The 23,985-nt window shown below is 67.6% G+C and overlaps 4 protein-coding genes across 5 annotated transcripts in view; 2 read left to right on the top strand and 2 right to left on the bottom strand.

Annotated features, from left to right (window-relative positions):
- Nucleotides 1-205: 205 nt before the first annotated feature.
- LOC147597450 (antimicrobial peptide NK-lysin-like) lies at nucleotides 206-2,689 on the top strand. Its single transcript, XM_086767985.1, has 5 exons — nucleotides 206-475; nucleotides 1,072-1,196; nucleotides 1,310-1,435; nucleotides 1,520-1,692; nucleotides 2,569-2,689. Exons 1-4 carry the CDS (start codon nucleotides 436-438, stop codon nucleotides 1,685-1,687), a joined length of 459 nt encoding a protein of 152 aa, XP_086624111.1. The 5' UTR covers nucleotides 206-435; the 3' UTR covers nucleotides 1,688-1,692; nucleotides 2,569-2,689.
- A 980-nt stretch (nucleotides 2,690-3,669) lies between these two features.
- Nucleotides 3,670-9,720, bottom strand: GCK (glucokinase). Of its 2 annotated transcripts, XM_086767963.1 has the most exons (10): nucleotides 9,470-9,720; nucleotides 7,081-7,243; nucleotides 6,785-6,939; nucleotides 6,475-6,594; nucleotides 6,290-6,385; nucleotides 5,947-6,046; nucleotides 5,028-5,211; nucleotides 4,586-4,741; nucleotides 3,922-4,155; nucleotides 3,670-3,814 (listed from the first exon to the last, which is right to left on the bottom strand). In XM_086767963.1, exons 1-10 carry the CDS (start codon nucleotides 9,512-9,514, stop codon nucleotides 3,670-3,672), a joined length of 1,398 nt encoding a protein of 465 aa, XP_086624089.1. In that variant the 5' UTR covers nucleotides 9,515-9,720. The 2 variants fall into 2 exon arrangements, with proteins under 2 accessions (XP_086624089.1, XP_086624090.1); XM_086767964.1 differs by lacking the exons at nucleotides 6,290-6,385; nucleotides 6,475-6,594; nucleotides 6,785-6,939; nucleotides 7,081-7,243; nucleotides 9,470-9,720 and having other exon boundaries at nucleotides 5,963-6,041.
- Nucleotides 9,721-10,944: 1,224 nt separating this feature from the next.
- YKT6 (YKT6 vesicular SNARE protein) lies at nucleotides 10,945-16,752 on the top strand. The gene is given in 9 exon segments (XM_086767980.1): nucleotides 10,945-11,076; nucleotides 12,112-12,249; nucleotides 13,916-13,998; nucleotides 14,779-14,879; nucleotides 15,381-15,485; nucleotides 15,656-15,721; nucleotides 16,179-16,251; nucleotides 16,254-16,279; nucleotides 16,579-16,752. Coding segments are annotated over 8 exon segments (594 nt in total). The 5' UTR covers nucleotides 10,945-11,076; nucleotides 12,112-12,145; the 3' UTR covers nucleotides 16,615-16,752.
- A 2,092-nt stretch (nucleotides 16,753-18,844) lies between these two features.
- CAMK2B (calcium/calmodulin dependent protein kinase II beta) overlaps nucleotides 18,845-23,985 on the bottom strand; it is a 5,447-nt gene continuing 306 nt past the window's right edge. Inside the window, exons 2-9 of the mRNA XM_086767734.1 lie at nucleotides 23,946-23,970; nucleotides 23,072-23,201; nucleotides 22,952-22,966; nucleotides 22,611-22,796; nucleotides 20,470-20,545; nucleotides 20,302-20,396; nucleotides 19,197-19,431; nucleotides 18,845-19,109 (exon numbers count right to left, since the gene is read on the bottom strand). Of these exons, the coding sequence (XP_086623860.1) occupies nucleotides 19,199-19,431; nucleotides 20,302-20,396; nucleotides 20,470-20,545; nucleotides 22,611-22,796; nucleotides 22,952-22,966; nucleotides 23,072-23,201; nucleotides 23,946-23,970 (760 nt within the window). The 3' untranslated portion in view covers nucleotides 18,845-19,109; nucleotides 19,197-19,198. The remainder of the gene's footprint in view (nucleotides 19,110-19,196; nucleotides 19,432-20,301; nucleotides 20,397-20,469; nucleotides 20,546-22,610; nucleotides 22,797-22,951; nucleotides 22,967-23,071; nucleotides 23,202-23,945; nucleotides 23,971-23,985) is intronic.

Raw genomic sequence — 23,985 nt, 5'->3', positions numbered from 1 at the left:
CCCGTGGAGCGCGGGAGGGGACAGGGGACAGCGGGGGGGACAGCGGGGGGGACACCAGGGGGGGACAGGGGACACCGGGCCCGGCCCCTGAGACCCCGGGGAGCGCGGGAGGGGACAGGGGGACACCGGGGGGGGACAGGGGGACACCGGAATGGAGCCCTGGGGCCCCACGGAGCCCACGAGGGTCCGGCCCCACACCCGCCTCCCCCCTGAGGGCTCGGGGGGCCCCCCCGGCCCGTGCCCCCTTCCTGCCGGGGGGCGGGGGTGTGAGGGAGGAAGGGGGTTGGCAAGGCGCCGCCGCTCCGTTTTAAGGGGGTTTTTTGGGTGTCGGTGACGCTGAGCGGCGTGGCTGGCTGGGCTATAAAAGTCAGGGTGGGACGCGTCACCCCCTGCCACCCGCTGCCACCCGCTGCCACCCGCTCGAGTGGGCTCGCCATGGCTGCCACCTTCCTCTGGGTGCTGGTGGCGGTGGGAGGTAACGGGGGTCTCGGAGGAGGAGGGGGCAGTGGGGGGATGAGCACCCTGGGGTGGACAGGGGACACGTGGGGACAGTGGGGACGGCGGCGAGGATGGCACCTGGGGACGGGGTCCTTGTGGGGACAGGGGGTGGCGGGGACCTGGGGGTGGCAGGGACCTGAGGGTGGTGGGACAGGGTCCTTGTGGGGACAGGGGGTGGCGGGGACCTGGGGGTGGCGGGGACAGGGTCCTTGTGGGGACAGGGGGTGGCGGGACGGGGTCCTTGTGGGGACAGGGGGTGGCGGGGACCTGAGGGTGGCAGGGACCTGGGGGTGGTGGGACGGGGTCCTTGTGGAGACAGGGGGTGGCGGGGACGTGGGGGTGGCGGGACGGGAGGACGTGGGGACAGGGGGTGGCGGGACGGGGTTCTTGTGGGGACATGGGGTGGCGGGACGGGAGGACGTGGGGATGGGCAGGAGGGGTGATGGGGACCGAGCGCAGTCGAGCACCCAGGGCTGGTGGGCCCCGGGGTCTGGGCACCCCCAGGGCGCACGGGGACCCCGGTGATGGGTGTGCGCTCCCATGGCCGTGCTCACCGTCCCCGTTTCGGCTCAGCGGCGCGGGCCGTGGTCCCCGAGCCCTGCCAGGGCGACCCCGCGTCCTGGTGCCGGGACGCGGCCACCGCCGCCCGCTGCCGCCAGGAGCTGTACTGCCGCGACCTCTGGGACGGCCTGGCCCCGGTGAGCGCCAGCCCCACCGCCTCGGCGCCAGCCGCGGGGCAGCCCCCCGAACGCAGTGGGGTCACGCCGGGGAGCCCGGCGCACTCCTGAGGGTCTGCGCTGTCACCCCACAGCGGGACGCGGCCGAAGGGGACGCGGCCGAAGGGGACGTGGCGCCGCCGGGCAGGGGGAAGAAGTGCAGCCTGTGCACCAAAATCCTGGGGCAGATGAAGGCGATGGCAGGCGAGGACCCTGACAACGTGAGGGGGCAGCCGGAGGGCATGGGTTGGGGGGCCGGTGCCCCACCGCCGCCCCGCTGACGCCGGCAGGGTGGTCGTTGGCAGGAAGCGGTGGAGGCAGCACTGGGCAAGGCCTGCCGGGCCCTGGGCAGGCGGCTGGGCCGCGTCTGCAGGAAGCTGGTGAAGAAATTCCGGGACCAGATCAGCGAGGCGCTGCAGAACGGCGACCAGCCCCGGGACGCCTGCGCCGCCATCGGCTTCTGCAAGGCCTGAGCCCGGTGAGCTCGCGTCCCGCGTCCCGCATCCCATGTCCTGCATCCCTCATCCCACATCCTGCATCCTGTGTCCCACATCTCTCATCTCGCATCCTCTGTCCCGCGTCCCATATCCTGCATCCCTCATACCACATCTTGCATCCCACGTCCCACGTCCCATGTCCCACATCCCGCGTCCCATGTCCTGCATCCCTCATCCCACATCCTGCATCCCGTGTCCCACATCCCTCATCCTGCATCCCACGTCCCATGTCCTGCATCCCTCATCGCACATCCCATGTCCCTCGTCCTGCATCCCATGCCCCATGTCCCTCATCCCACATCCCACATCCCTCATCCCATGTCCCACATCCTGCATCCCGTGTCCCTCATCCTGCATCCCACGTCCCTCGTCCTGCATCCCTCATCCCACATCCTGCATCCTATGTCCTACCTCCCTCATCCCACATCCCACGTCCCTCGTCCTGCATCCCGTGTCCCGTGTCCCACATCCTGCATCCCGTGTCCCTCATCCCGTGTCCCTCATCCCGTGTCCAGCGTCCCACGTCCCAGGTCCTGCATCCCACGTTCCACATCCCTCATCCCGCGTCCCGCGTCGTATGTCCCAGGTTCCGCGTCCCGCGTCCTCCGTCCCGCACCCCGCATTCCCTCGCCCCGTGTCCCGCACCCCACATCCTGCACCCTGCCTGGACCCCGGGGAGTCCTGTGCCTCAGGAGGGAACCTGCCTGCGCCCCTGTGGGGTGGGGGGCAGACAGGGGACCCCCAAAATGCATCCCGGGGGGGGGAGGTTGGAGAGAGAGGCCACTTTTGCTGGCACCTGGATCAGGGTGACGAGTGACGATGGCCCCCGACTCACCGCTCCTTCCTTGTCCCCACAGCCAGCCCCGCGTGGCCCCTCCGAGCCCCCTCTTGGCCCCAAAACCTTTCCCCCTCCCCGCTCAATAAAGCATCCTGCCTCGGGCCACCGCTTCTCCTGGAGACGGTGGCCCCGCCGTCCCCCGTCCCCTGGAAGCCTGTCCTTTTTTTGGGGTGCCGCTGTCCCCTCGGCCGTCCTGCTCGTCCCCGCGGGGGTCGATGTCGCGCAGGGAACTGGAGTCGATGGTCCCTGAGACGCCGGTGGGCGTCACCCCCAACATCTGCCGGCTGGAGCGGGGTGCGGCTGGGACGCGTCCCACGGGGGGGACCTTGGGGGACACACGGGGTCTTGGGGTCGGGGGTCACAGGGGAAAGGGCACGTGTGGGACACGCGGGGGCCTTGGGGATGAGGTCACTGGGGAGCATGTGGCGGTTTTGGGGACAGGGTCCCCTGTGGGGCACACGGACCCCAACACCCAAGGGTGCCTCTGGCCCCCAGAGGGACCCCAACACCCAGGGGTGCCCGCCGTCCCCCCTGCAGCCTTCCCCCACCCCAGAGCGCCCCCCCCGACTGCACTCACGGCAGCCCTGGCTCGGGGCTCCCCCAGGGGCGCGCCGAATTATCCCCCTCCCCTCATCTCCCCGAGCCGAATCGGGCGGCGGGTGAGCGGCCGAGCCAAACCTGGCGCCTGGTGCCGGCCGCGAGCCAGGCCGGGCCCCCCCGGTGTCACCGGAGCCGGGGGCGGGGGGGGCGACGCTATTTTTGGCTACTGGGGAAGGGGGCTGAGCTGTGCCGTCCCAGAGAGCGAAACAGCCCCGGAAGGGATCTCTCTGTTTCGCGGCGAGTGAGGAGGCGTGGGAAGACCCTCAGCTGCCCCACACGTGTGGGGCAGCCCCGCGGCGGGGGCTTCCTGAGGAAGATGAGGAGCGTTCACTCGCAGCGGCCCGGGAGGAGAAGTCCACGCAAACCCCATTTATTGGGGAGCCAGGAGGCGCCTTCGCCGGCGGCAAATCCCTTCCCGCGTCCGTCTGCTCCCCGCAGAGCTCCGAGCGGGACCATTGTCCTCCCAGCCCCCCTCCCCGCCTTCCTCATCGTCATCCTCGTCCTCCCCCCGAGTCCTCTCTCACTGCCCCATCATGCAGGCCATCTTGCAGGCAACGGCCGAGATAAGCGCGGCCCCGCGCCCGCTGCCTTCCTCCGACTGGATGAAGGTGATGTCGCAGCCGGGCGTCAGCTGCCGAACCGTGGCGTGGAAACGGTCCTTGAAGCTGGCAGAGGGGCCAAAAACAACAGAAAATGGGGTCAAGGCCCGGGGGGACGCAGGAGGAGGAGGAAGGGGACGGGGGGTGGGAGGAAGGCTGCGGGGAGTCCTCACCTGGGATGGAGCTTGTAGACGGAGCCGTCGACCCCCACGGTGATTTTGAGGGTCTCCTGGCTCCGGCTTTCCCGCATGCGGTTGATGACGCCGGCCAGCCCGGCCGAACACATCTGGGCGGCGCGGGTGGAGACGCTCTCGCAGACCATCCGCACGATGTCGCAGTCCGTCCCCGAGGGCAGCAGCTCGAAGGCCGTCAGGATGTTGTAGATCTGCTTGCGGTCGCCGGAGTCGCTGAGACGGGGGAGAGGGGTGAGTTGGCCGGGGGGCACAGGGACCTCGTGTGGGGCGGTTGGAGAGGCCTGGTGCGGGGCAAGGGGATGGAGGACCCCAATATGGGGCAGCTGGAGGGGTAATGGGGTGGGGGATCCCAAAATGGGGCAGTTGGAGAGGGCTGGTGCGGGGCAAGGGGATGGAGGACCCCAAAATGGGGCAGCTGGAGGGGTAATGGGGTGGGGGATCCCAAAATGGGGCAGTTGGAGAGGGCTGGGGTGGGGTGAGGGGACGCCGGGACCCCCACGTGGGACATCCTGGTGTGGGGTGACGGGACAGACACCCCAACGTGCCCTGACTGCTGTGGGGTGACAGGACAGAAGACCCTGGCCCAGGGCAGCACAGCGGGACAGTTTGGGGGCGCTGCCCCCCACCCCGCGGCCCCACCAACCTCTCGATCTGCGAGACGAAGCGAGTCTCGAAGGTCCCGCGGGTCTTCAGCTTCTCGGAGGCCGCCCCGTTGAAGAGCAGGTTCTCGTCCACCAGCTTCAGCAGCACCAGCCGGACGATCTCCCCCATGTACTTCCCCCCGATGATCTTCTCGTAGCTGGGGGGGACACACACAGGTGAGGGGGGGCCGCCAGAACCGGGATTCTGGGGGGGGGCACCCCCTCTTTCCATCCCCCTCCTTGCCGGCCGCACCCTGCGCACAGGGGGAAAGCCCCGTCCCGCCTCCCACCTGGGTTCTGGGGGTACCTGTGCTGAGCTGCTCCGGCCTCAGCCGAGCCCGGCGCGGTGCAGGCGGGCAGGGGGAAGGCGAAGGGGTGGGTGGAGGGGCGAGGAGGGTGGGGGGGACGGACCCCCAGAGGAACTGGATCTGTCCTATTCCTTACAGTTGCTGACCGGGGTTAAGTGAGGTCTCGTCCACCACGCGGTCGTACTCCAGGAGGAACTCGTCCAGCTCCCCCGAGGCGCCGAAGGCCCCCCACTCCGTGTTGACGCACATCCGCCCCTCGTCGCCCTCCACCAGCTCCACGTTCTGCATCTCCTCCATGTAGCAGGCATTACAGCCCGTCCCTGCCAGCGGAACCCCGGACGGGACCGGGCGGTCAGCGCCGCGGCCCCCCCTGGCCCCCAACGCCCGCGTCCCTCCCATCGACCACCCCGCAGCTGGTGGGGGTTGCGCTCGGAGTCGTACGTCCCCGTCCTGACGCAGATGGGAGTGCTCGGCCCTCCCAGTCCCCCTGGGCCCTTTCCCTGCGGCCCCGGCTGGATTTTTGGCCCCGGTGGGTGCTGGGGACGGGCATGGCGGGGTCCCAGGGGCCCTGGGTGCTGCACGGCGAGGGCAGCCCAGCACTCCGAAGGAGCCGATAAACAGCTCGGTGCCAGCGACGCGGTGTTTACCCAGGACACGGGGCCGGCGCGAGCCGGCGCGGAAAGCCCAGATGGCCGCTCCTTGGCTGCGGCCACCTTCCGCGGGTCCCCACCCGTATGGTGAGACGCCGGAGCCGCCGGCAGCCTGGAGAGAGGATGGCCCTTGGGGACGGACCTGTGCCGTGGGTCACCAGACCCGTTACGGCGACCGCCCCGTTTCTGCCCCAAAAGGTGCCTCCACCGCCGCGCCGGGGCCAGGCGACGCCATCCGGTGTCCCGGCCTCAGGAGACCTCGGCGGGGCGCCACCATCACCCTCCCCGCCCCGTCCTCGGTGTGTCCCCTCCAAAAGGACGAAAGCGGGGGAGCACGAGCGGGGCCGTGGGCACGGTCCCCCCGCCCCGCCTGCCGCGTGTCCCTGCGGGAAGGGGCCGTCTTACCCACAATCATCCCAACCTCGCACCGGTGATCTTCGTAGTAGCAGGAGATCATCGTGGCCACCGTGTCGTTCACCATCGCCACCACGTCCATCTCGAAGTCCTGCGGAGGGGACAGGGACCCTTGGGGTCTCGCCGGGGGGGGAGGAGGAGGTCCGGGCTGTTCGGCAGCAGGCGGGTCTGGGGCGTCCCCGAGGGCGAGGATGCACACGCGTGTGCATGTGCACGCGCACGGAACCCTTCATGGGGAGATGCGGGGCTCCGGCAGCCCCGCCACGGCGACGGCTGGGGGTGCTGGTGCCTCCCCTCCGCTGTGGTCCCAGCACGAACGCCACGGCCGTCTCACCCCTCGCCGTTTGATGGCATCTCTCAGGAGCCCCACCACGTTGTTCCCTTCCGCGCCGGAGGCTTTGAAGCCCTTGGTCCAGTTCAGGAGGATGCCCTGGTGCGAGGGAAAGACCGAAACGCGGCTGGGGGCGTAACCGGGGCCGGGGACTCCCAAGCCCTCGTGCTGCACGGCCGCCCCCTCACCTTGTCGATGTCCTCGTGCCGCACGGGGAAGGAGAAGGTGAAGCCCAGGGGCAGCTTTTTGTGCTTCATCTGGTGCTTGTCCAGGAAATCTGAGATGCACTCGGAGATGTAGTCGAAGAGCTGGAAGAGAGGAGGTCCAGCCTTCGCCGGGGGCTGTCCCCACACTCCCGCTGCCCGCAGCCAGCCACCGTCCCCGCCACGGGTCCCCCACCACCTCCCTGCTACCCCCCCGCCGGCTTCTGCCGCCGAAAGGTGGCACGGTGTGCCCCTGCCCGGGGACGGGACGGGATGCCCCGTGTGCCCGGCTCACCATCTCGGCCGTCCCCGTCATGGCGTCCTCCGGGATGGAGTACATCTGGTGCTTAGTCTTCACCTTCCACTGCCCTTCCTCCCCCTCGCCCACCTTCACCAGCATCACGCGGAAATTGGTGCCGCCGAGGTCCAGCGACAGGAAATCTCCCACCTCTGCAAGGCCGGGGCGGGGGACACAAGGTGACCGGCTCGGGATGGGGCTCGGGCTCCCGCACCGAACTCGGCGAGGCGCGGGGAAGGGGCGACGCGGCAAAGGACCGGGAGCAGCGCCTGCCCAGCCCGGCGGCGCCGTACCTGAGCCCTCGGGTGTGGAGCAGACGTAGGTGGGCAGCATTTTGACGGAGGCTTCCTCGTGCGTCTCCAGCTTTAGCCCCCGGTCCATCTCTTTCTGCATCCGGTACATCACCTTCTTCAGATCTTCCTCCTTCAGCCGGAACTCCGACAGGATCTGCTCCACCTGCGGCGGGACAGGCCACATCAGCTGGGGACAGGGGACACGGGACCTGGCTGGCCGGAACCACGATAAATCACACAGATTTTCCTTCCCCCGGCGCCGGTTGTCCCCATCGGCACGCAGAACCAGCTCATCCCCTCTCTCCGCTCTCCTGCCTCCGGCCCAGCAGACCCCCGGGAAGGTGAATCCGCAGGGCCGGCACGAACCGCCGCTGACCCAGATCCTCTCCCGGCGCTGCCCGTGAGCTGCCTGCGGTGGGCGCAGGGTCCCCGCGTCGCTGCCTCCGGCCGGTTCACAATCCACGAGCTTGGGCCGGTTGCTTTGAAGCCGGCGCTGTTCCGGCAGCGCTCGGACCAGCGGCCCACGAACATCCTGTCCCGCCGAGCCCCAGGGTTTTTCCTGGCGAGGATGGCTCCCACGCAGGACGCGAGACCCCTCTGTGACAGGGATGCCATGTCGCCCTCGATCCCCCCGGCAGCATCCTGTACCCCGGTATCGGTTTCCACCCACCAGATTGGGTGCGAGCGGAGCGCCAAGGGCAGGGTGTAAGGATCGGGGAACGCTCCCTTGCCCCGCTGCCAGGGAGGATCGAGGGGAGCGCCTGGCAGGCAGGACCTGTATTTACCCTGTCCGCCGGAGCAGCCGCCATTAGCCGCGGCACGCGATCGGGGGCAGGCAGATGGAGCCGGGGAGGGAGAGAGCCATTGCCGCTCGGCCAGGTGCGAGCCGGCGGCATTAGAGGGCTCATTAGTCAGCGGGATCCGGGCACGCTTAAAACGCTCCCGCTTGCACTTTTCCTGGCAGACGGATGTTTTCCTCGAGGCTGCTCTTGTTTCTCAACGCGTTTCGGGGTGGGGGCCTTTGGGATGTGGTCGGGATCATCCCGGCGTCAGGGAAGAGCGCCTGCCGCCTCCGCTCATCCGAACTCGCAGTCGCTCACCGCGATCCCCTCCGACAAATCGCCCGGCCCCGATCGCCGTCCCTTGGCCTCCAGCCCCCCAAGCCGGGGCTCATCCCAAATATTTCCTTGCCCCGAAAGCTCCTGCCCGCAGAGCCCTCCTGTCTGGGGGGGCCTCCGCCACCCCTCCAGAGCCGGGTGGGATCCCGGCACCTCTCCAGCCACGCTCCCCGGTCCGCCCTGCTGCCGAAGCCGTGAGACAAGACGTGGCCACGCCACGGGGACGCCGCTGTGCCGGGGGACACTGTTGGTCCCCCCCAGCCCGGGGCAGCGCCACGGCGAGGCGTGCCATGACCCCGAAAGCGTTCAGCTCAGGTCGGCCGGAAAAATCCTGCCAGGAAAAGCGCAGGGCCAGTTTTGCCCGTCCCGCCGGAGCCAGCGGCCGGAGGCGTTTGACGCTGCAGCGCAGAAGCCGCCCGGTAGCGCCGTTTTGCAGAGGAGAACACCGAACGTGCCGCGCCCGGAGGGTCCCTGCCCCCGGGGCTGGCGCCCCAGCGTGGCAGTGGAGGGCCCCCCGACCCATCGCTGCTCTTGCCCCTCACACGAGTTTGGTTCTCCCTGGGTGGGATTTGGCTCTCTCAGTGGGATTTGGCTCTTCCCGTGCGACTGAAACCAGCTCTTGGCTTCCCGAGGAAACTGCTTGCTCCGACGCATCCCACAAAAAGGACAAAGCCGGAAATCAGCAGCCGAAGGCCGCGGTGGTCGGCGATGCCAGACTTGGCCAGCCATGCGCTCCCGCCCCCCCGCGCGTGCCGTGTCCCCTCGGCGTCCCCGATGTTCCGGTCCGCAGCGGGCAAGCGTCTCGCTGTCCTCACCCGCAGCCCCGTGAGCTCAATCCGTCCGGGAGAGGAGACGGGAGCAGCTTCCCCCAGGTGACGTTTGGCCGGGAATGAGCCAGGCGTCACCCTCCTGGGTGCCTCGGCGACCACGGTGACAACCAGCCGAAGGAGGCGACAGGCCCCCTCTCATCCCGGGGACGGCAGCACGGTGCCGAGGGCCGAGAGCATCCCAACCAGGCGGCGCGGTCTGAAGGACGCTCCCGGCCCCGGCCCAAGTCCTCGGCGGCGCGGGGATGGGGCATGGCCCAGGCCGCGCCGAGACCCAGCGCACCGGAGCCGAGGGTGACCTCGGGGACCCCACGGCACACGCCGGAGCTGGCTCCGTGCCGCGCGGCTTTGCCCCCAGAGCCGACGCCCGACCCACCGGCCGCTCCCTGCCCCCCGCCGGGTGCCCCCCGCCATCGCCCCAGCATCGCGCGGCGGCGGCCTCACCTTCTCCTTCCTGCCGCTCTCCATCCTGGCTCGGTGATCCAGCATGGGGGCAGCCGTCGGGGTGGGGTGGGCTGCGGGCCGAGCCGTCCCCCCCCCCTAAATCCCAGGCACCCCGCTGCCGCACCTGGCTGGGGGATGGAGCCGCTTTCCCCGTCCTGACAGCCGGCCGGCCGGCGCTGGGCTGCTCTGTCCCTCGCTGCGCCAGTGGCTGCTCCACTTTCGCTGCTTTACCTCATCCGACGCCCGACGGCTGCCGCTGAAGCGTGGGGGGGGGGGGTCCCCAATCTTGTCCGTCCCCTCCCCGGCCTCCGGACCCTCAAGCGGAGGGGCAGGGAGAGGGGCCCGGTGCCCCGACGGGCTCAGCCCTCTCACCCCACATCTCGGGGCCGCAGCCCGTTGTGCCGGCGGGGCCGCGGGTCACGCTCTCCCCGCTCGCTTCCTTCTGCTGATAAATTTATTTACCGGCCCGCCGGACGGGTTTTTTTTGGCACGGCGAGGGGTCGCGAGCCCGCCCTGGTGGGTTTCTCCAGCCGGCGTGGCGTGGCGTGGCGTGGCGTGGCGACTCGGCCGGGACCCCTCCCCGGAGGGGGCTGCCGGCCCCCCGTCGTGCGAAGCACCGCGCCCGCCCCGGGGCCGCCCCGTGTCCCCGCTGCAGTTGTCATATCAACGGCTCGACGGCCGGCGGCCGTGGCCAAGCACTCCACTGGACGGCTTGGCAACGCGGCACGCTCCCATGGAGACCGCGCCGGGGGGGCCGCGGGATGACAAAGGTTACGGCCGCCTGTCGAGGGCCGAGGGGGGAGGACGGCAAAGTGTCCCCCGGGATGGGAAAAGCTCCAGCGGTGGCGGGACGGGCGGCGGCCGGCCAGCGGTTTTGGGGGACATGGGGCGCGGCCATCCCCTCCTGGTCGTTGGGTTGCTGCCACTGGGCAGATGGCGGCGGGCGGGGGTCCCGAAGGGCTCGGCGTGGCGAGGGGCGCGCTCGGCCGCGGGGGGACCCCGAAAACCCCCGGTGTCCGTCCCTGGGGGAGGAAGGGTCCTGGGACGCCTCCACGGGGGGAGCCGGCCCTGCAGTGGGGCCTCGCCCCACGGAGGGGTCTGCAGCTCGGGGGGGGGCCGCACCCCTCGGGGGGTCCAGCACTGGGGGGGGGGGCGAGGGGGGCACCCCTCGGGGGAGGGGCTGGGGGGGGGTCACCCCTCGGGGGAGGGGCCGGCCCCACGGGGAGGCCCCGCCCTCCCACAGCAGCCCCGCCCCCGCGGCCCGCACAGGCCCCGCCCCGCGCAAAGGACGCCGACATCGCGCGCCCCCTGCTGGCCGTCCTGCGGAAGAAGCCCTGCCCCAGGACGCCAGAGCGGCGCTGATTGGCCGCTCAGGTGGGAGGCGGGGCCGGGAGCGGCGGTGGGCGGGGCCGGAGGGAGAAGCAGGCGCTCATTGGTCAAGAGGCTGAGAGGGCGGGGCGGAAGCGGCGCTTGCGCAGAGCAGGCGAGGCCCCGTGGCAGTATCCGCGGGCCGGTGTCACTTCCAGTCGGCGAGGTTCTGCTTCCGGGTCGGGCGGCTCCCGGGCGTTCCCCCCGCCGCGCCCTCACAGCCGGTTCCGGAGTCACCGGTACCGCGGCCCGGGCCGGGGGGCGCTGGCGGGGGGATTGGGCCGGGAGGGGCCGGGATGGAGAGCTGGGTTGTACTGGGAGAGGGGAGTGGGGGATACTGGGAGAGGGGAGAGGGGAGTGGGGAGTGGGGGATACTGGGAGAAGGGAGTGGGGGATACTGGGAGAAGGGAGTGGGGGATACTGGGAAAGAAGGCACCGCGTTGTACTGGGCGTGAAGGCTGTATTATACTGGGTGGGGACTGGGGCGTACTGGGAGGGGGGGCTGGGCCACACTGAGATGGTGCTGGATTATACTGGGAGAGGGGGACCGGGTTATACTGGGAGGAGGAGCTGGGTTATACTGGGAGGGGGGAACTAGGTTATACTGGGGGAACTGCGGTGTACTGGGTAGGGACTGGGCTGTACAGGGAGCAGGCTGGGTTGTACTGGGAGGGACTGGGGTGGGGAGGGGGAGATTGGAGCAGGGCGGGGGGCCGTTGCCGAGGCCGGGGGGGGTCAGGGCTCAGGGCCCAGCTGGACCCGGACCAGCACGGTGCCCCCGTTCCCAGTACAGGACTGGGACCCCGGCTGCCGCTCGGTGCCCTGGGTGCCAGCGGGGCGGGGGGTTCCCAGCAGGCTCAGGGACCCAGTAGCGGTGTTGGGGGGTGCGGGGGGGGGTCCCAGCGGGGCGGGGGGTTCCCAGCAGGCTCAGGGACCCAGTAGCGGTGTTGGGGGGTGCGGGGGGGGGGTCCCAGCGGGGCGGGGGGTTCCCAGCAGGCTCAGGGACCCAGTAGCGGTGTTGGGGGGTGCGGGGGGGGGTCCCAGCGGGGCGGGGGGTTCCCAGCAGGCTCAGGGACCCAGTAGCGGTGTTGGGGGGGGTCTCGGGGGAGGGGGGGGCAGGATGGGCTCTGGGGGCGCTGGGGACTGAGGGAGGGAGGCAGGGTTGGAGTGAGCGAGGGGGCATCCCCCGCCCCGGAGAGGGGGTGCGGGAGGAAGGGTCCCGCTGGCTGCCCGTGTGCTGAGCGCCCCCCCCCCGTCTCTCACCCCTGCCCCAGGTCCCCTCGGCGCGGGGCAGCAGGCGAGGCCGCCATGAGGCTCTACAGCCTCAGCATCCTTTACAAAGGCGACGCCGGAACGCGGCTCTTGAAAGCTGCCTACGACGTCTCCACCTTCAACTTCTTCCAGAGATCCAGGTGGGTGCCCGGGGGGGGTCCCGTCCGCACCTGGGGGAGAGGGAATCGAAGCTTTGGCTGGGGGGGTGGGTGGTCCTTCTCCGTTCTGCTCCTGTGGCCCCGGTGACAGCGGTAACGTGGGGTCGGCCCGCCGGGGACGCTCCCCGGGGTGGCCGTGACCCCGAGTCACGGCTCGGAGCCCGTTTTCTGCCTCGGGAACGGAGTGAAGCCCCCTTTCCCTGCTGAGGGGGCGGGCCGGCCGCGGGAGCTCGGCTTTGGCTTGGGAACTCTTCCAGTGGAGCCGAGCGATTCAAAATGTGGGGGCCAGGAAACGCCTTGAGCGCCGGGGCCGGGCCGCTCCCCCTCCGGCGAGTGCCCAAACCCGTTCGGCGCGGCGGTTCCTGGGCCGCGAGGGGCGAGCGGCAGTGGGGGGCGGCCGGCGCTTTGTTTCAACCTAATCTGAAGCTTTCCCCAGCCCCCAAACCTTCCGCGGGGGTGATTCCGACGGCTCCGGGCGAGCCAGCTTAGCCGGAAGCGTGGAGCCGGGCGTCGCGCCGCCCGCCCTGCGCGCGGGGTGCTCTCGGGGATTTTGGAGGGAGCTCCCCCAAAACCCCGCGAAGCTGTGAAACGAAGCAGCTCGTTTCCCGGCCCCCGGCTGCAGGCGGTGGAGGAAACGCTCACCTACGGGACTCGAATTTTCTGTCTCCTGTCCCTGCCAGGATTTTTTGGAGCGTTTGGCTGTGCGCTTCCAGCGATAAAGGAAAAATGCCAAATTAAGGTTTTCTTACAAAAACCACTCTGCTGGCCAAGCAGGCGAGAGGGATAAAGGCGCTGCGCCGGCTCGTGGCGGGTGAAGCCGTCTCTTAAAAACCCGAATCGCCCTGCAGCTGCAGCTCTCGCTTTGCCAAATCCAGAGAAAACTCCCTGCCTGGTTTTACCGTCGGCTACGGCTGAAAGAGCTGCTCCCCCCAAAAAAACCAAACCAACAACCAAACAAAAAATTTGGCTTTTTGGGACCAGCGATTCTTCTCCTGCGATTTTCTCACAGCTTTTTTTCTGGCGGTCAGTCCCCGGCCTGAGCCCCCCCGTAGTGCCTGGGGCGTGGCCGGCGCCTCGGTGTGGTGTTTAAGGAGTGGTGGGCTTCGGTTCGGGTTAAAAATGCTGCGCTGACGTTTTGGTTTTTTTTTTTTTGGTTTTTTTTTTTTTTTTTTTTTGGAGGCTGCGGACTTGGCGCGGAGCTGGGTTTGGGGTTTGAAATCCGGAATCAATGGGGTTGCGGCTCCCGGGAGCCGGGCGGGAGGACGGCGCAGACGCCGTGTGTCCGCCATCGAACCCGAATAATTTGGGGAGCGGCGTGAGGGAGTGAAGCCTTGTGTGGCTGATTCAGCTGGGAATGCTGTGGAATACGGGGCTGCCAGCAGACGGGCAGGAGGAACGCCTCGGGCCCCTCCTTCAGCTGAAGCTGGATGCGAGGAAATCGCGGGGGCCGATCTTTTCTCTGCGGCGCCTGGGAATCGGACGGTGTGGCATCTCGGAAGGGTTTCTATCCCCCCCGAAACGCGGGGGGTCCGTGGGACGGATGATCCCCCCCACAATCGCTGCGCCGCGAACTCTCTGGGCCGCGCGCGCGTCCCGCAGAGCTGCGTCCCCTCGCGAGCTCGAGCTCTGACGCGTTTTGTCTTCGCAGCGTGCAGGAATTCATGACCTTCACGAGCCAGCTGATTGCGGAGCGCTCGGAGCTGGGCAGCAGAGCCTCTGTCAAGGAGCAAGGTGAGGGGAGAAGCCGGGGCGGTGCGTGCGCGGCCGTGCCCGCTTTGTTCGTTTGTTTAAATACAAAACGAGACCTTGGAAGCGGCGCCCGGGCGAGCGACGCTCGACGCATGTGGAGTGTCCGAGCTGGGCCGGAGCAGCGCGCCCCGTGAGAGAGGTTATGGGGAGAACCTGGCAGCCAGAGCCGCCCGCGAGCTCCGTTGCTCTCCTCGCCGCCCCGGGGACACCCGGCGCGCCCACTGTCCCTCGGCTTGCCCGGTTTGGCCCCCCCCCGCCGGCACCTGCTGAGGGGCGGCGGTGCTGGCACAGCCCCCTTCCCCTCTGCCGGGAGCTCTGCTGTGCCGGGCCGCGCTCCGTGCCCCCGTCTCCATGTCGCCTCCCGAACCCCGAGACACACGGGGTGTGGCTGGAGTTGGCCGCTGCAGCCTCTTTAGTGACACCCCGGGCTTGTGATGAATTATTATTTATTAAAACCGGGCTGAGCGCTTCCCCCTCTGGTTTTTTTTTGTTTTTTAAATTCTGGCGGTGCCTGCTGCCCTGGAAAGTCAGCGCTGTGGCCTGCACCGCGCGGCCGGGCTGCGGTGACCTGCTGGAGCAAAATTTGGGGTTGATTTTGACGCTCTCCCAACGAAATAACGCGAAATGTGGTCACCGAGCCAAACCCCCCAAGGGCGATTGGCGGGCGGTGGGAGAGCCGCCGGGGCCAGGCGGGAGGCGGCGGGCGCGGGGGGAGGCTCTGGCGCCTTCCCGCCGCCCGTTCTGACGCAAATTCTCTCGCAGAGTACCTCTGCCACGTCTACGTCCGCAACGACGGGCTGGCGGGGGTGGTGATCGCAGATAACGAGTACCCGCAGCGAGTTTGCTTCACCTTGCTGGACAAGGTGAGCGCGCGCGCTGGGAACGGCGCCGGGGGGCCGCTCTGGGGAGCGCCTCCGGATCTGCCGCGGTGAGGAAACCGCGCTCCCGCTCGGTAGCTGCGGGATGTCGGAGCCGAGGCGGGCGCGATGCGGGCCGGGCCGTGGCTTTGACCCCGGGGCCTGGTCCCGGCCCTGCTCTGCTCTGCTCCCGCCCTCGCAAACGCCCCCTCCGCCCTCTCCGCTTTGGGTTTTATGCGGGGAAAACCGGGTGCAGCCGCGCCCCCAGCGTTGCCAAAAACTGGGAATGACGCTGGCTGTGCTGGGCGCGGGGCTTTGGGACAGTTGGGGGCAGCCGGCCCTGCTTGGTACGCGCACCGCTCCGTCAGTTGTTCCCTGGGGAAGTTGATTTCTGTCTCTTCCCTTGGAGAAAAATTCTCCTTTTTGAGGAGAAAAAATCCCTTCTGGCAGCCGTGGCCCCGCGGGCAGCGCCGCCAGGCGGTCACAGCGCGCCTCCTCGCGTTGCAGGTGCTGGATGAATTCTCCAGGCAGGTCAGCAAAATGGATTGGCCGTCGGGATCCCCGGCGACGATCGGCTACGCGGCCCTGGACGGGTACCTCGGCAAATACCAGGTGCGGACCCCTGGGAGCCCTCGGGGGCGGTGCAGGGGTCCCGCACGGGAGCTGGGAAATGCTCCCGGCTTTCCCGAGCTGGAAGCGCGGGTGCCGCCCTCGCACGCGGCGGGGCCGTGAGCCGGGGGGGCGCGGGCGGTGGTGCCGACGCCGCGTTGTTTCTTCCCGAGAACCCCCGTGACGCCGACCCGATGACCAGAGTGCAGGCGGAGCTGGACGAGACCAAAATCATCCTGGTGAGGAGGACGCTGGGCCCGCGGCTGGGATGCTCCCGCGCGGGGACGCCGTTCCAGGCGCCGGGGATTGGCGCGCCGCGGCTGTCCTGCCGTCCCCGTTCCCTGGGGATGCTCCTGGTGCCGCGGGAGCTGCCCTCTCCCCTCGCTTCCTCCGGACCGTGGTGCCCGCGTGGTGTCTCGTGCTCGCTTATCTCCTGCTGGGAATGACCTGCGCGCGCTGCCGGTGTCGCCGGGGGCCCTTGTTCCTCCTGGCCGCTGCTGCCTTCCTGTCTTTTTTTTTTCGGGGCCGGGGTTGCTCCCCGCCTCGCTGCGGAGCTGGGGTGGCTGCGGGGGTGGCTGCGGGAAGGCTCGTCCTCGCCACAGGAGTGGGGGGAGGGCCCAGGGTGCCAGCGCTGTGGGTCAGCACCCTTTTTTGGGGTGGTTTGTTTTGTTTGGGTTTTATTTTTTTTTTTGGCAGCACAACACCATGGAGTCGCTGTTGGAGCGAGGGGAGAAGCTGGATGACCTGGTGTCCAAGTCAGAGGTGCTTGGGCGCAATCCAAAGCCTTCTACAAAACCGTGAGTGCGGCTTTTCGTCCCAGGGTCCCGTCCCCCCCCCCCCCCGCCACTTCCCTGAGCAGCCAGGGTGGCCTGGGGGTGGGGAGGGCAGCAGACGCAGCGGACGAGGCTCCGCATCTGCTCCTTTGCGCCTGGCGGGAGCTCGGTCGCCCCAACCAGCGTGCTCCTCGAGCCCTGGTGCAGCCGCGGAGGAGGGCGACGCCGGATTCCTGGTTCCCGGCGCAGGCGGAGGGGCTTGGATCCGCGCCGCGTCGCCTTCCCCGCGAGCCTCACTGCCCGTTTTTTCCTTCCCTGCCCAGGCCCGAAAGCAGAATTCCTGCTGCGAAATCATGTGACGCGGAGCCCGGAGTCTCCTGCTCCGGACTGCCGGGCCTTCGCTCCTCTTCGGACCTCGACCGCGCGCGGCACACAGAGCAGAATCCCGGGAGGTTCCCACGGCGCTGTGACAGCCAGGGCCAGGCCGGGGCGGCCTCGGCGCTTACCTGACTTTTTTTTTATTATTATTGTTTTTTTTGTTGGTTTTTTTTTTTTTTTCTTCATCTCAAGGGGACGCTGAGGTCCAGCGTGGGGCCAGCACCTGCCGTGGGGCTTGGGGAGCGCCGGAGCCCCTCGCCTCTGCGCCCGTAATCGGCGCGCCGGCACCGCGGGCGGCGGGGTGGGGAGAGAGGGGCCAGGGCGGGGGGGGCAGGTGTTTTTGTGTGTCTGTGTCCTGAGAGGGAGCCCGGGGGGGGGCAGGGGGTGCTGGCTGCTGGATTTCCAGCCCCCCCCCACCCCTTGCTTCCCCAGCCAGTTTTTCCCAGCGCCGGTGAACTGGAAGCTGCAGCCGCAGTGCCGGCTCACTGGCCGCCCCCACCCCGTGCGCAGGGTGCCGGTACGGGGGGGGGGGGGGTGCCTCCGGGCCCCTTCCCCTGTTTCAGTGGTGGGATGGGGGAAGGAGCAGAGCTGGGAGGGGGGCTTGCCCCCCCTGGCTGCTGTGGGGAGGGGGTCTGTGCCCCGCTGCGCCGTGGCCGAGTCCCCCCCAGGCTGAGCAGCGGGAACCGGGCCGGCGGGAAACCTGGTCCCTGTGCCGCCGCGAGGAGAGCGGGGCCGGGGGGCCTCTCCACAATTTGGAGACCCCCCCCGTGCTTCTGTCCGCCTGGGGTGGGGGGGCTCAGTGCCTGCTGGCTGCACACCAGCCTTCACTGCCTCCTCTTCCTCCTCCTCCTCCTCCTCCTCCTCCTCCTCCAGCTGGGGGAAGCTTTTGCGTGAGATCGTATTGTTGTCAGTGTTGCCCATGGTTTCTGCGCCGCTGGCCGCGGCGCCCGGGCCGGGATAAACTTGTCTGTGGCGGTTGGAGCCTGGCTCAGACTCTTTTTTTGTGGCTTCCGGGGTGGGAATGGAGCCAGCCGTGGCCACGGGGCAAACTGGGGGCAAACTGGTGAGGCGCAGATTGGCGCAGCCCTCTCCCTCCGGCCATTTTTTTTTTTTTTTGGGTCAGTTGTTTTTCCTCATAATTTATTTGCAGTTTACCCGAGACAAAAACGAAATCAGAGTCATCTTTTACACTTACAAGGCTCAGAAAGAAAAGACGAAGGGGTCGGGGTGTGGGGCAGGGTGGGGGGGGATATGCCGAGGGTGGGGGGGGCATGGAAAAAGAATGAGAGAAAAGGGGAGAAGAGAAAAATTTGGCAACGATCCACCAGCATTCATGGGACAGTAACAGCTCAGCTCAGCTCCTCGACATACAGCGTTAGCGCCCGAGGCTTGCTCCCGCGCAAAAGGCATGCAGAAAAAAATAAATAATAATAATAATAAAAAAATATTCCCTGAACCCCCGCCCCCCCGCCAAAAACAGCCCCCAGCAGCACATGGCACCTCCGGATGCGGAGAGGGAGGAAGGGAAACCGGGGAGGAGAACAAAATCGCTGGGCCGAGCTGGGGGGGGGACGCCCCTCCCCGAGCTGGGGGACCCCCACGCCACGTGTGGGGACGCGGGACGCCCCCGGCCCCCCCCGGAGCAGCCTGTGCCTGCTAAGAGACCCGCTCTCTTAGCCTAAAGTGCTTTCGATGCTGCGTCAGTGCTGGCTGGATCGCCCCGCTCCCCCCAACCCCTCCCCGCCGCCTGGGCCGCGGTGCCCCCACCCCGGCCCCCCCAGCCCCTTGCCCCCACCGAAACACGGCCGGCACCCGGGGCTGGCACCCAGCGCCGCCTGCCTGGGAAAGGGGGGGGGACGGGGCGCTGGGTGCCGTTGTCACCGGGACAGGGCATAGTGGGGGGGGTGGTCTGCGTGTCCCTCCCCCCCACCTCGCTTAGCCCCCCAGCAGCACCCCACCCCCGGGAACCCCCTGGAATTCAAAAATAAAGAGCTCTCTCTATGTACAGGGCCCGGGGGGGCGAGCGAAGTGGAGAACAGCATCCACCAGCAGCGAGAGCACAGCGCCGCAAGCACAGCCGGGGCGGGGGCCGGACCCCCCCGCCGCACCCTGGCACCCAGCGCAGGGGCAGGAGTCTGGCCGCCCCCCAGCCCCCCGCCCGCAGCCGGGAGGCTGGGCTGGTTTTTGGGTGTGGGTTTGGTTGGGATTTAGTTTTGTTTTTTAATTCCCCCTTTATTTCTTGGTTGTTGTTGTTCTCGTTGTTGTTTTGGCTTTTTTTTTTTTTTTTTTTTTTTCTTTTTTGTTTTCTGCAAACACAGGCACTGGAGGGGGGGAGGAGCAGAGGCCAGGTGGAGATGGGGGGGGGGGGGGGGGGGACAGGCATGCGGACGCGCGTGCTTCGGGCCGCAGCTCCGGCTGCCGCCTCGGCTCCATCGCCGTCTCCGTCGGGCTGGAACCAGGACAGCCACCGCGAGCTCTGCGGGGACCCGCGCCGCGGTGAGCGCAACCGGGGCACCCCGCCTGCCGCTCCCTCACCCTGCGCCCCGCCCCGCCCCACCCTCACCTTCACTGCAGTGGGGCGACAGGGGCCCCCGAGCCGTGGAAGTGGACGTTCTGCCACTTGCCGTCGCGGCGGTGCCAGACACGGGTTTCCTCCGACTGGCTGGTGCGGGGTCGGCCCTGCGCGTCGAGGTACTGCGTGAGGCGGATGTAGGCGATGCAGGCGGCGTCCTCGCCGATGACGTGCACGTGGGGGTTGAGGATGGTGGTGTGGATCGGCTTGTTGTTCTTGGAGAGCACTGTGGGGCGAGGGCCGGGGGGGGGGGGGGGGCGGGGCGTCAGCGCCCGGCGGGGGCAGCGGCAGGATGGATGGACGGACAGACGGACGGACAGACAGGATGGACGGACAGACAGACAGGGTGGGCAGGACGGACGGACAGACAGACAGATGGACAGACAGACAGGACGGAGAGATGGATAGCCAGGATAGACGGACAGGAGGGACAGGCAGGATGGATGCAGAGACAGGCAAGATGGACGGACAGACAGACAGGATGGACAGACACGACAGAATGGACAGATGGACGGACAGGATGGACAGGACAGATGGACAAGACAGAATGGATAGATGGACAGACAGGACGGACAGGATGGACAGACAAGACAGACGGACAAGAGGGACAGGCAGGATGGACGCACGGACAGTGGAAAGGACGGCGGGCAGGCAGCGAGGACGGGGTGGGTGGGTGGGCTAGGGTGGACGGACAGAGGGACAGCCGGGGCGGGCAGAACAAGGGGCAGGGGCCGGCGGACAGACCGGACGGACAGAGGGACAGACCGGACGGACAGAGGGACAGCATGGACAGACAGAGGGACAGACCAGACGGACAGAGGGACAGACCGGATGGACAGACGGAGGGACAGAACCGGACGGACAGAGGGACAGCACAGACGGACAGAGGGACAGACCGGACGGACAGAGGGACAGACCGGATGGACAGACAGAGGGACAGACCGGACGGACAGAGGGACAGCATGGACAGACAGAGGGACAGACCGGACGGACAGAGGGACAGCATGGACAGACAGAGGGACAGACCGGACGGACAGACGGAGGGACAGACCGGACGGACAGAGGACCAGGCGGCCGCGCGGGGCCGGGCACTCACGGTTCTCGAAGTAGAAGCGGTGGAAGTCCATGCCCTCCACCAAGTTGCCCAGGGCCTCGGGCTCGAAGGAGGTGAGCCCCGGGTCGCAGATCTTCCTGCAAGGGCCCCCGTGAGCGCCAGCCTCGGACCCCCGGCCCCCAGCCCCCCTCGACCCCTGGCCCCACTCACGCGTAGGCCTCGAAGTCCCCGTTGTTGACGGCCTCGATGAGCTGCACCGTGATCTTGATGATCTCCTGCTTGCGGGCTGGGGCGGGGGGGGGAGGACATGGCCAGCGTCACCCCCCCCAGCCCCGCGTGGGGACCCTGGGGTGGCGGGGAGGGGTGGGGTGGGACAGGACGGGAGGGAGAGGGGCGGCCGCACGGCGGGGAGGGGACGCGGGGACGGGGCACCCCCCCCACCCCAGGCCTGAGGCCCCCCCAGCTCTGCCACGGCCAGTGCCACCGCCCCCCCCCCCCAGCCCCTATGGGCATCCCGCACCTGCCCAGCGTCGCCCCACCTGTCCCAGTGCTATACCAGCATGTCCCAGTGCCGCCCAGTGCCCTCCCAGTATGCTCAGGCATCCCAGTGCCAGCTCAGTATGTTCCAGTGCTTTGCTTCCAGTGCATCCCAGTGCTAACCCAGCATGTCCCAGTGCATCGCAATACATCCAGGTCCATACCAGTGTCTCCCAGTGCAACCCCACTGTGGCTCAGTGCCATTCCAGTGCATCCCAGTACTATCCCTGTGTATTACAATGGCTCCCAGTTCCATGCAAATACATCACAACACATCCCAGTGGGATCCCAGCACATCCCAGTGCCATTCCAGTGCGTTCAAATATGCCCCAGTTCCTTCCCAGTGCAATCCTACTGTGTCCCAGTGACACCCCAGTACATTGCGGTGCATTCCACTCCATCTCAGTCACATCCTGGAGTGTTCCAGTGCCATTCCAGTGCATCCCCATACATTCCAGTTTACACCAGCACAGCCCAGGGCCATCCCAGTGCATTTCAGTGCAACGCAGTGCTAGCCTACGGTGTCCCAGTGCCATTCCAGTTCACTGCAGTGCCATTCCAGTGCATTCCAATACAGCCCAGTTCCATCCCAGTATGCCCCAGTGCTATTCTAGAGGATATCATGACACTCTAGTTTGTCCAGTGACATCCTACTGCATCCCATTGCTATTCCAGTGCATTCCAATACATCCCAGTGCATCCCAGTACCATCCTATTGCTTCCCAGTGCATCCCAGTACCATTCCAGTGCATTCCAGCACACTCCAGTTCCATCCAGTGCATCCCACTGACATCCCAGTGTGTTTCAGTTCATCTTGGTGCCATCCTGCTGTATCCCATTACATCCCAGTGCCATGCCAACACAGTCCTGTTCCATCCCAGTACGTCCAGTGCCATCCTAGTGCACCCCAGTTCCACCCTCATGTCTCCCAGTGCTATTCTAGACCATATCATGGTGCTCCAGCTTGTCCAGTGCATCCCAGTGACATCCCACTGTAGATCAGTGCCATCTGGCTGTGTTCCAGTGCCATTAAAGTGCACACCAGCACATCCAGTACAGTCCAGTTCTGTCCACCGCATCCCACTGACATTCCAGTGCATCCCAATTCATCTTGGTACCATCCCACTGCGTCCCAGTGTCATTCCAGTGCATCCCAGTGCCATTTACTGCATCCCGCTGCACCCCAATACATCCTGCTGCCATCCCAGTGCACCCCAGGGCATTCCAGTACCCTCCCAGTGCATCCAGTGCCGTCCCAGTGCATTCCAGCACCCTCCCAGTGCATCCTGGTGCTATGCCAACACCATCCCAGTGCTGTCCCAGTGCATTCCAGCACCTTCCTAGCGCATCCCAGTGCACCCCAATGCATCCTGGTGCCATCCCAGTGCATCCCTGTGCATTCCAGCACTCTCCCAGTGCATCCCAGCTCCATCCCAGTGCACCCCAATGCATCCTGCTGCCATCTCAGTGCATCCAGTGCATTCCAGCATCCTCCCAGTGCCACCCCAGTGCACCCCAATGCATCCTGCTGCCATCTCAGTGCATCCCAGTGCCATCCCAGTGCATTCCAGCACCCTCCCAGCTCCATCCCAGCACACCCAATGCATCTGGTGCCATCTCAGTGCATCCCAGTGCCATCCCAGTGCATTCCAGCACCCTCCCAGTGCCACCCCAGTGCACCCCAATGCATCCTGCTGCCATCCCAGTGCATCCCAGTGCCGTCCGAGTGCGTTCCAGCACCCTCCCAGTGCACCCCAATGCATCCTGGTGCCATCCCAGTGCATCCCAGCTCCATCCCAGTTCATCCCAATCACCTTTGGTGTCCTCGTCCTCGATGGTGGTGTTGGTGCTGTCGGATGACTCCTGCCAGTGGGAGGGGGGCGGAGGGGAGACACAGACAGAGCGGGTCAGCACCCGGCCCCCCCGGGGGCCACGGGGGGGGATGAGCGCCCCTCGTCCGCTCCAGCGCCGCCTCGGCCCCGCCCCGCGCATGGCTGATGCTGGAGGGGGGGGGAGCAGGAGGATGGAGGCGGAAAGCGGGGGGGGGGGGAACGGGAACCCCAAACGACCCCGGGGGGGGCTAACGAGCGCGGGCGAGGCGAGAAGGGAAGAGAGGCAGCAATACCTTGACGCCGTCCGCGGGATTATGAATTACGGTAGTTTGAGGCTCCTACGGGAAAAGGGAGAGAGACAGAGGCGGGGGGGGGTGGGGAGCGAGAGCCCGGAGAGGAGGGACACAACGCAGTGGGGGGGGACACGACGGAGTGAGCGGCACGCGGACAGGTGGCGAAGAGAGACCCAGACCGGATTCGAGAGGGGGGAGCGGAGGAGGAGGAGAGGGAGAGAAGCAGAGAGTCATTAGTCCAGCGGAAAGCCGAATGGTTTAATTCACAGCACGATGGAGGCTGGCGGGGGGGCGGGGGGGAGCGGAGGGGGGAGCAGACGGAGCACGAGAGTCGAGGACAAACCAGCTGGGGTGTGGCGGCAACACCGCACCCGAATCCTGCGCCCGCTGGCATCCTTGCGCCCATCCCCGCGCTCAACGTGCTGGCTGCACAGCCCCTGCGCCCAAATCCTGCACCCACCTCGCCAGCCTCATCACGGGACGCCCCGCGCCCAAATCCTGCACCCACCTCGCCGGCCTCATCACGGGACGCCCCGCGCCCAAATCCTGCACCCACCTCACTGGCCTCGTCACGGGATGCCCCGCGCCCAAATCCTGCACCCACATCGCCGTTCACATCACGGGACATCCTGCACCCACCTCACTGTCCTCGTCACGGGACGCCCCTCGTCCAAATCCTGCACCCACCTCGCCGGCCTCGTCATGGGACGCCCCGCGCCCAAATCCTGCACCCACCTGGCCGGCCTCATCACGGGACATCCTGTACCCAAATCCTGCACCCACCTGGCCGTCCTCGTCACGGGACGTCCTGCGCCCAAATCCTGCACCACCAGCTGTCCTCATCACGGGACGCCCCGCGCCCAAATCCTGCACCCACCTGGCTGTCCTCAGGTCCCCGGGACATCCTGTACCCAAATCCTGCACCCACCTGGCCGTCCTCGTCCCGGACATCCTGTACCCAAATCCTGCACCCACCTGGCCGTCCTCGTCACGGGACATCCTGCTACCCAAATCCTGCACCCACCTGGCCGTCCTCGTCACGGGACATCCTGTACCCAAATCCA

This window comes from Chlamydotis macqueenii, chromosome 27, assembly GCF_036417535.1.
Source record: "Chlamydotis macqueenii isolate bChlMac1 chromosome 27, bChlMac1.mat, whole genome shotgun sequence".
NCBI classification, from domain to species: Eukaryota; Metazoa; Chordata; class Aves; order Otidiformes; family Otididae; genus Chlamydotis; species Chlamydotis macqueenii.
The sequence above is the reverse complement of the archived record's forward strand: the minus strand, read 5'-3'. Positions and strand labels throughout refer to the sequence as shown.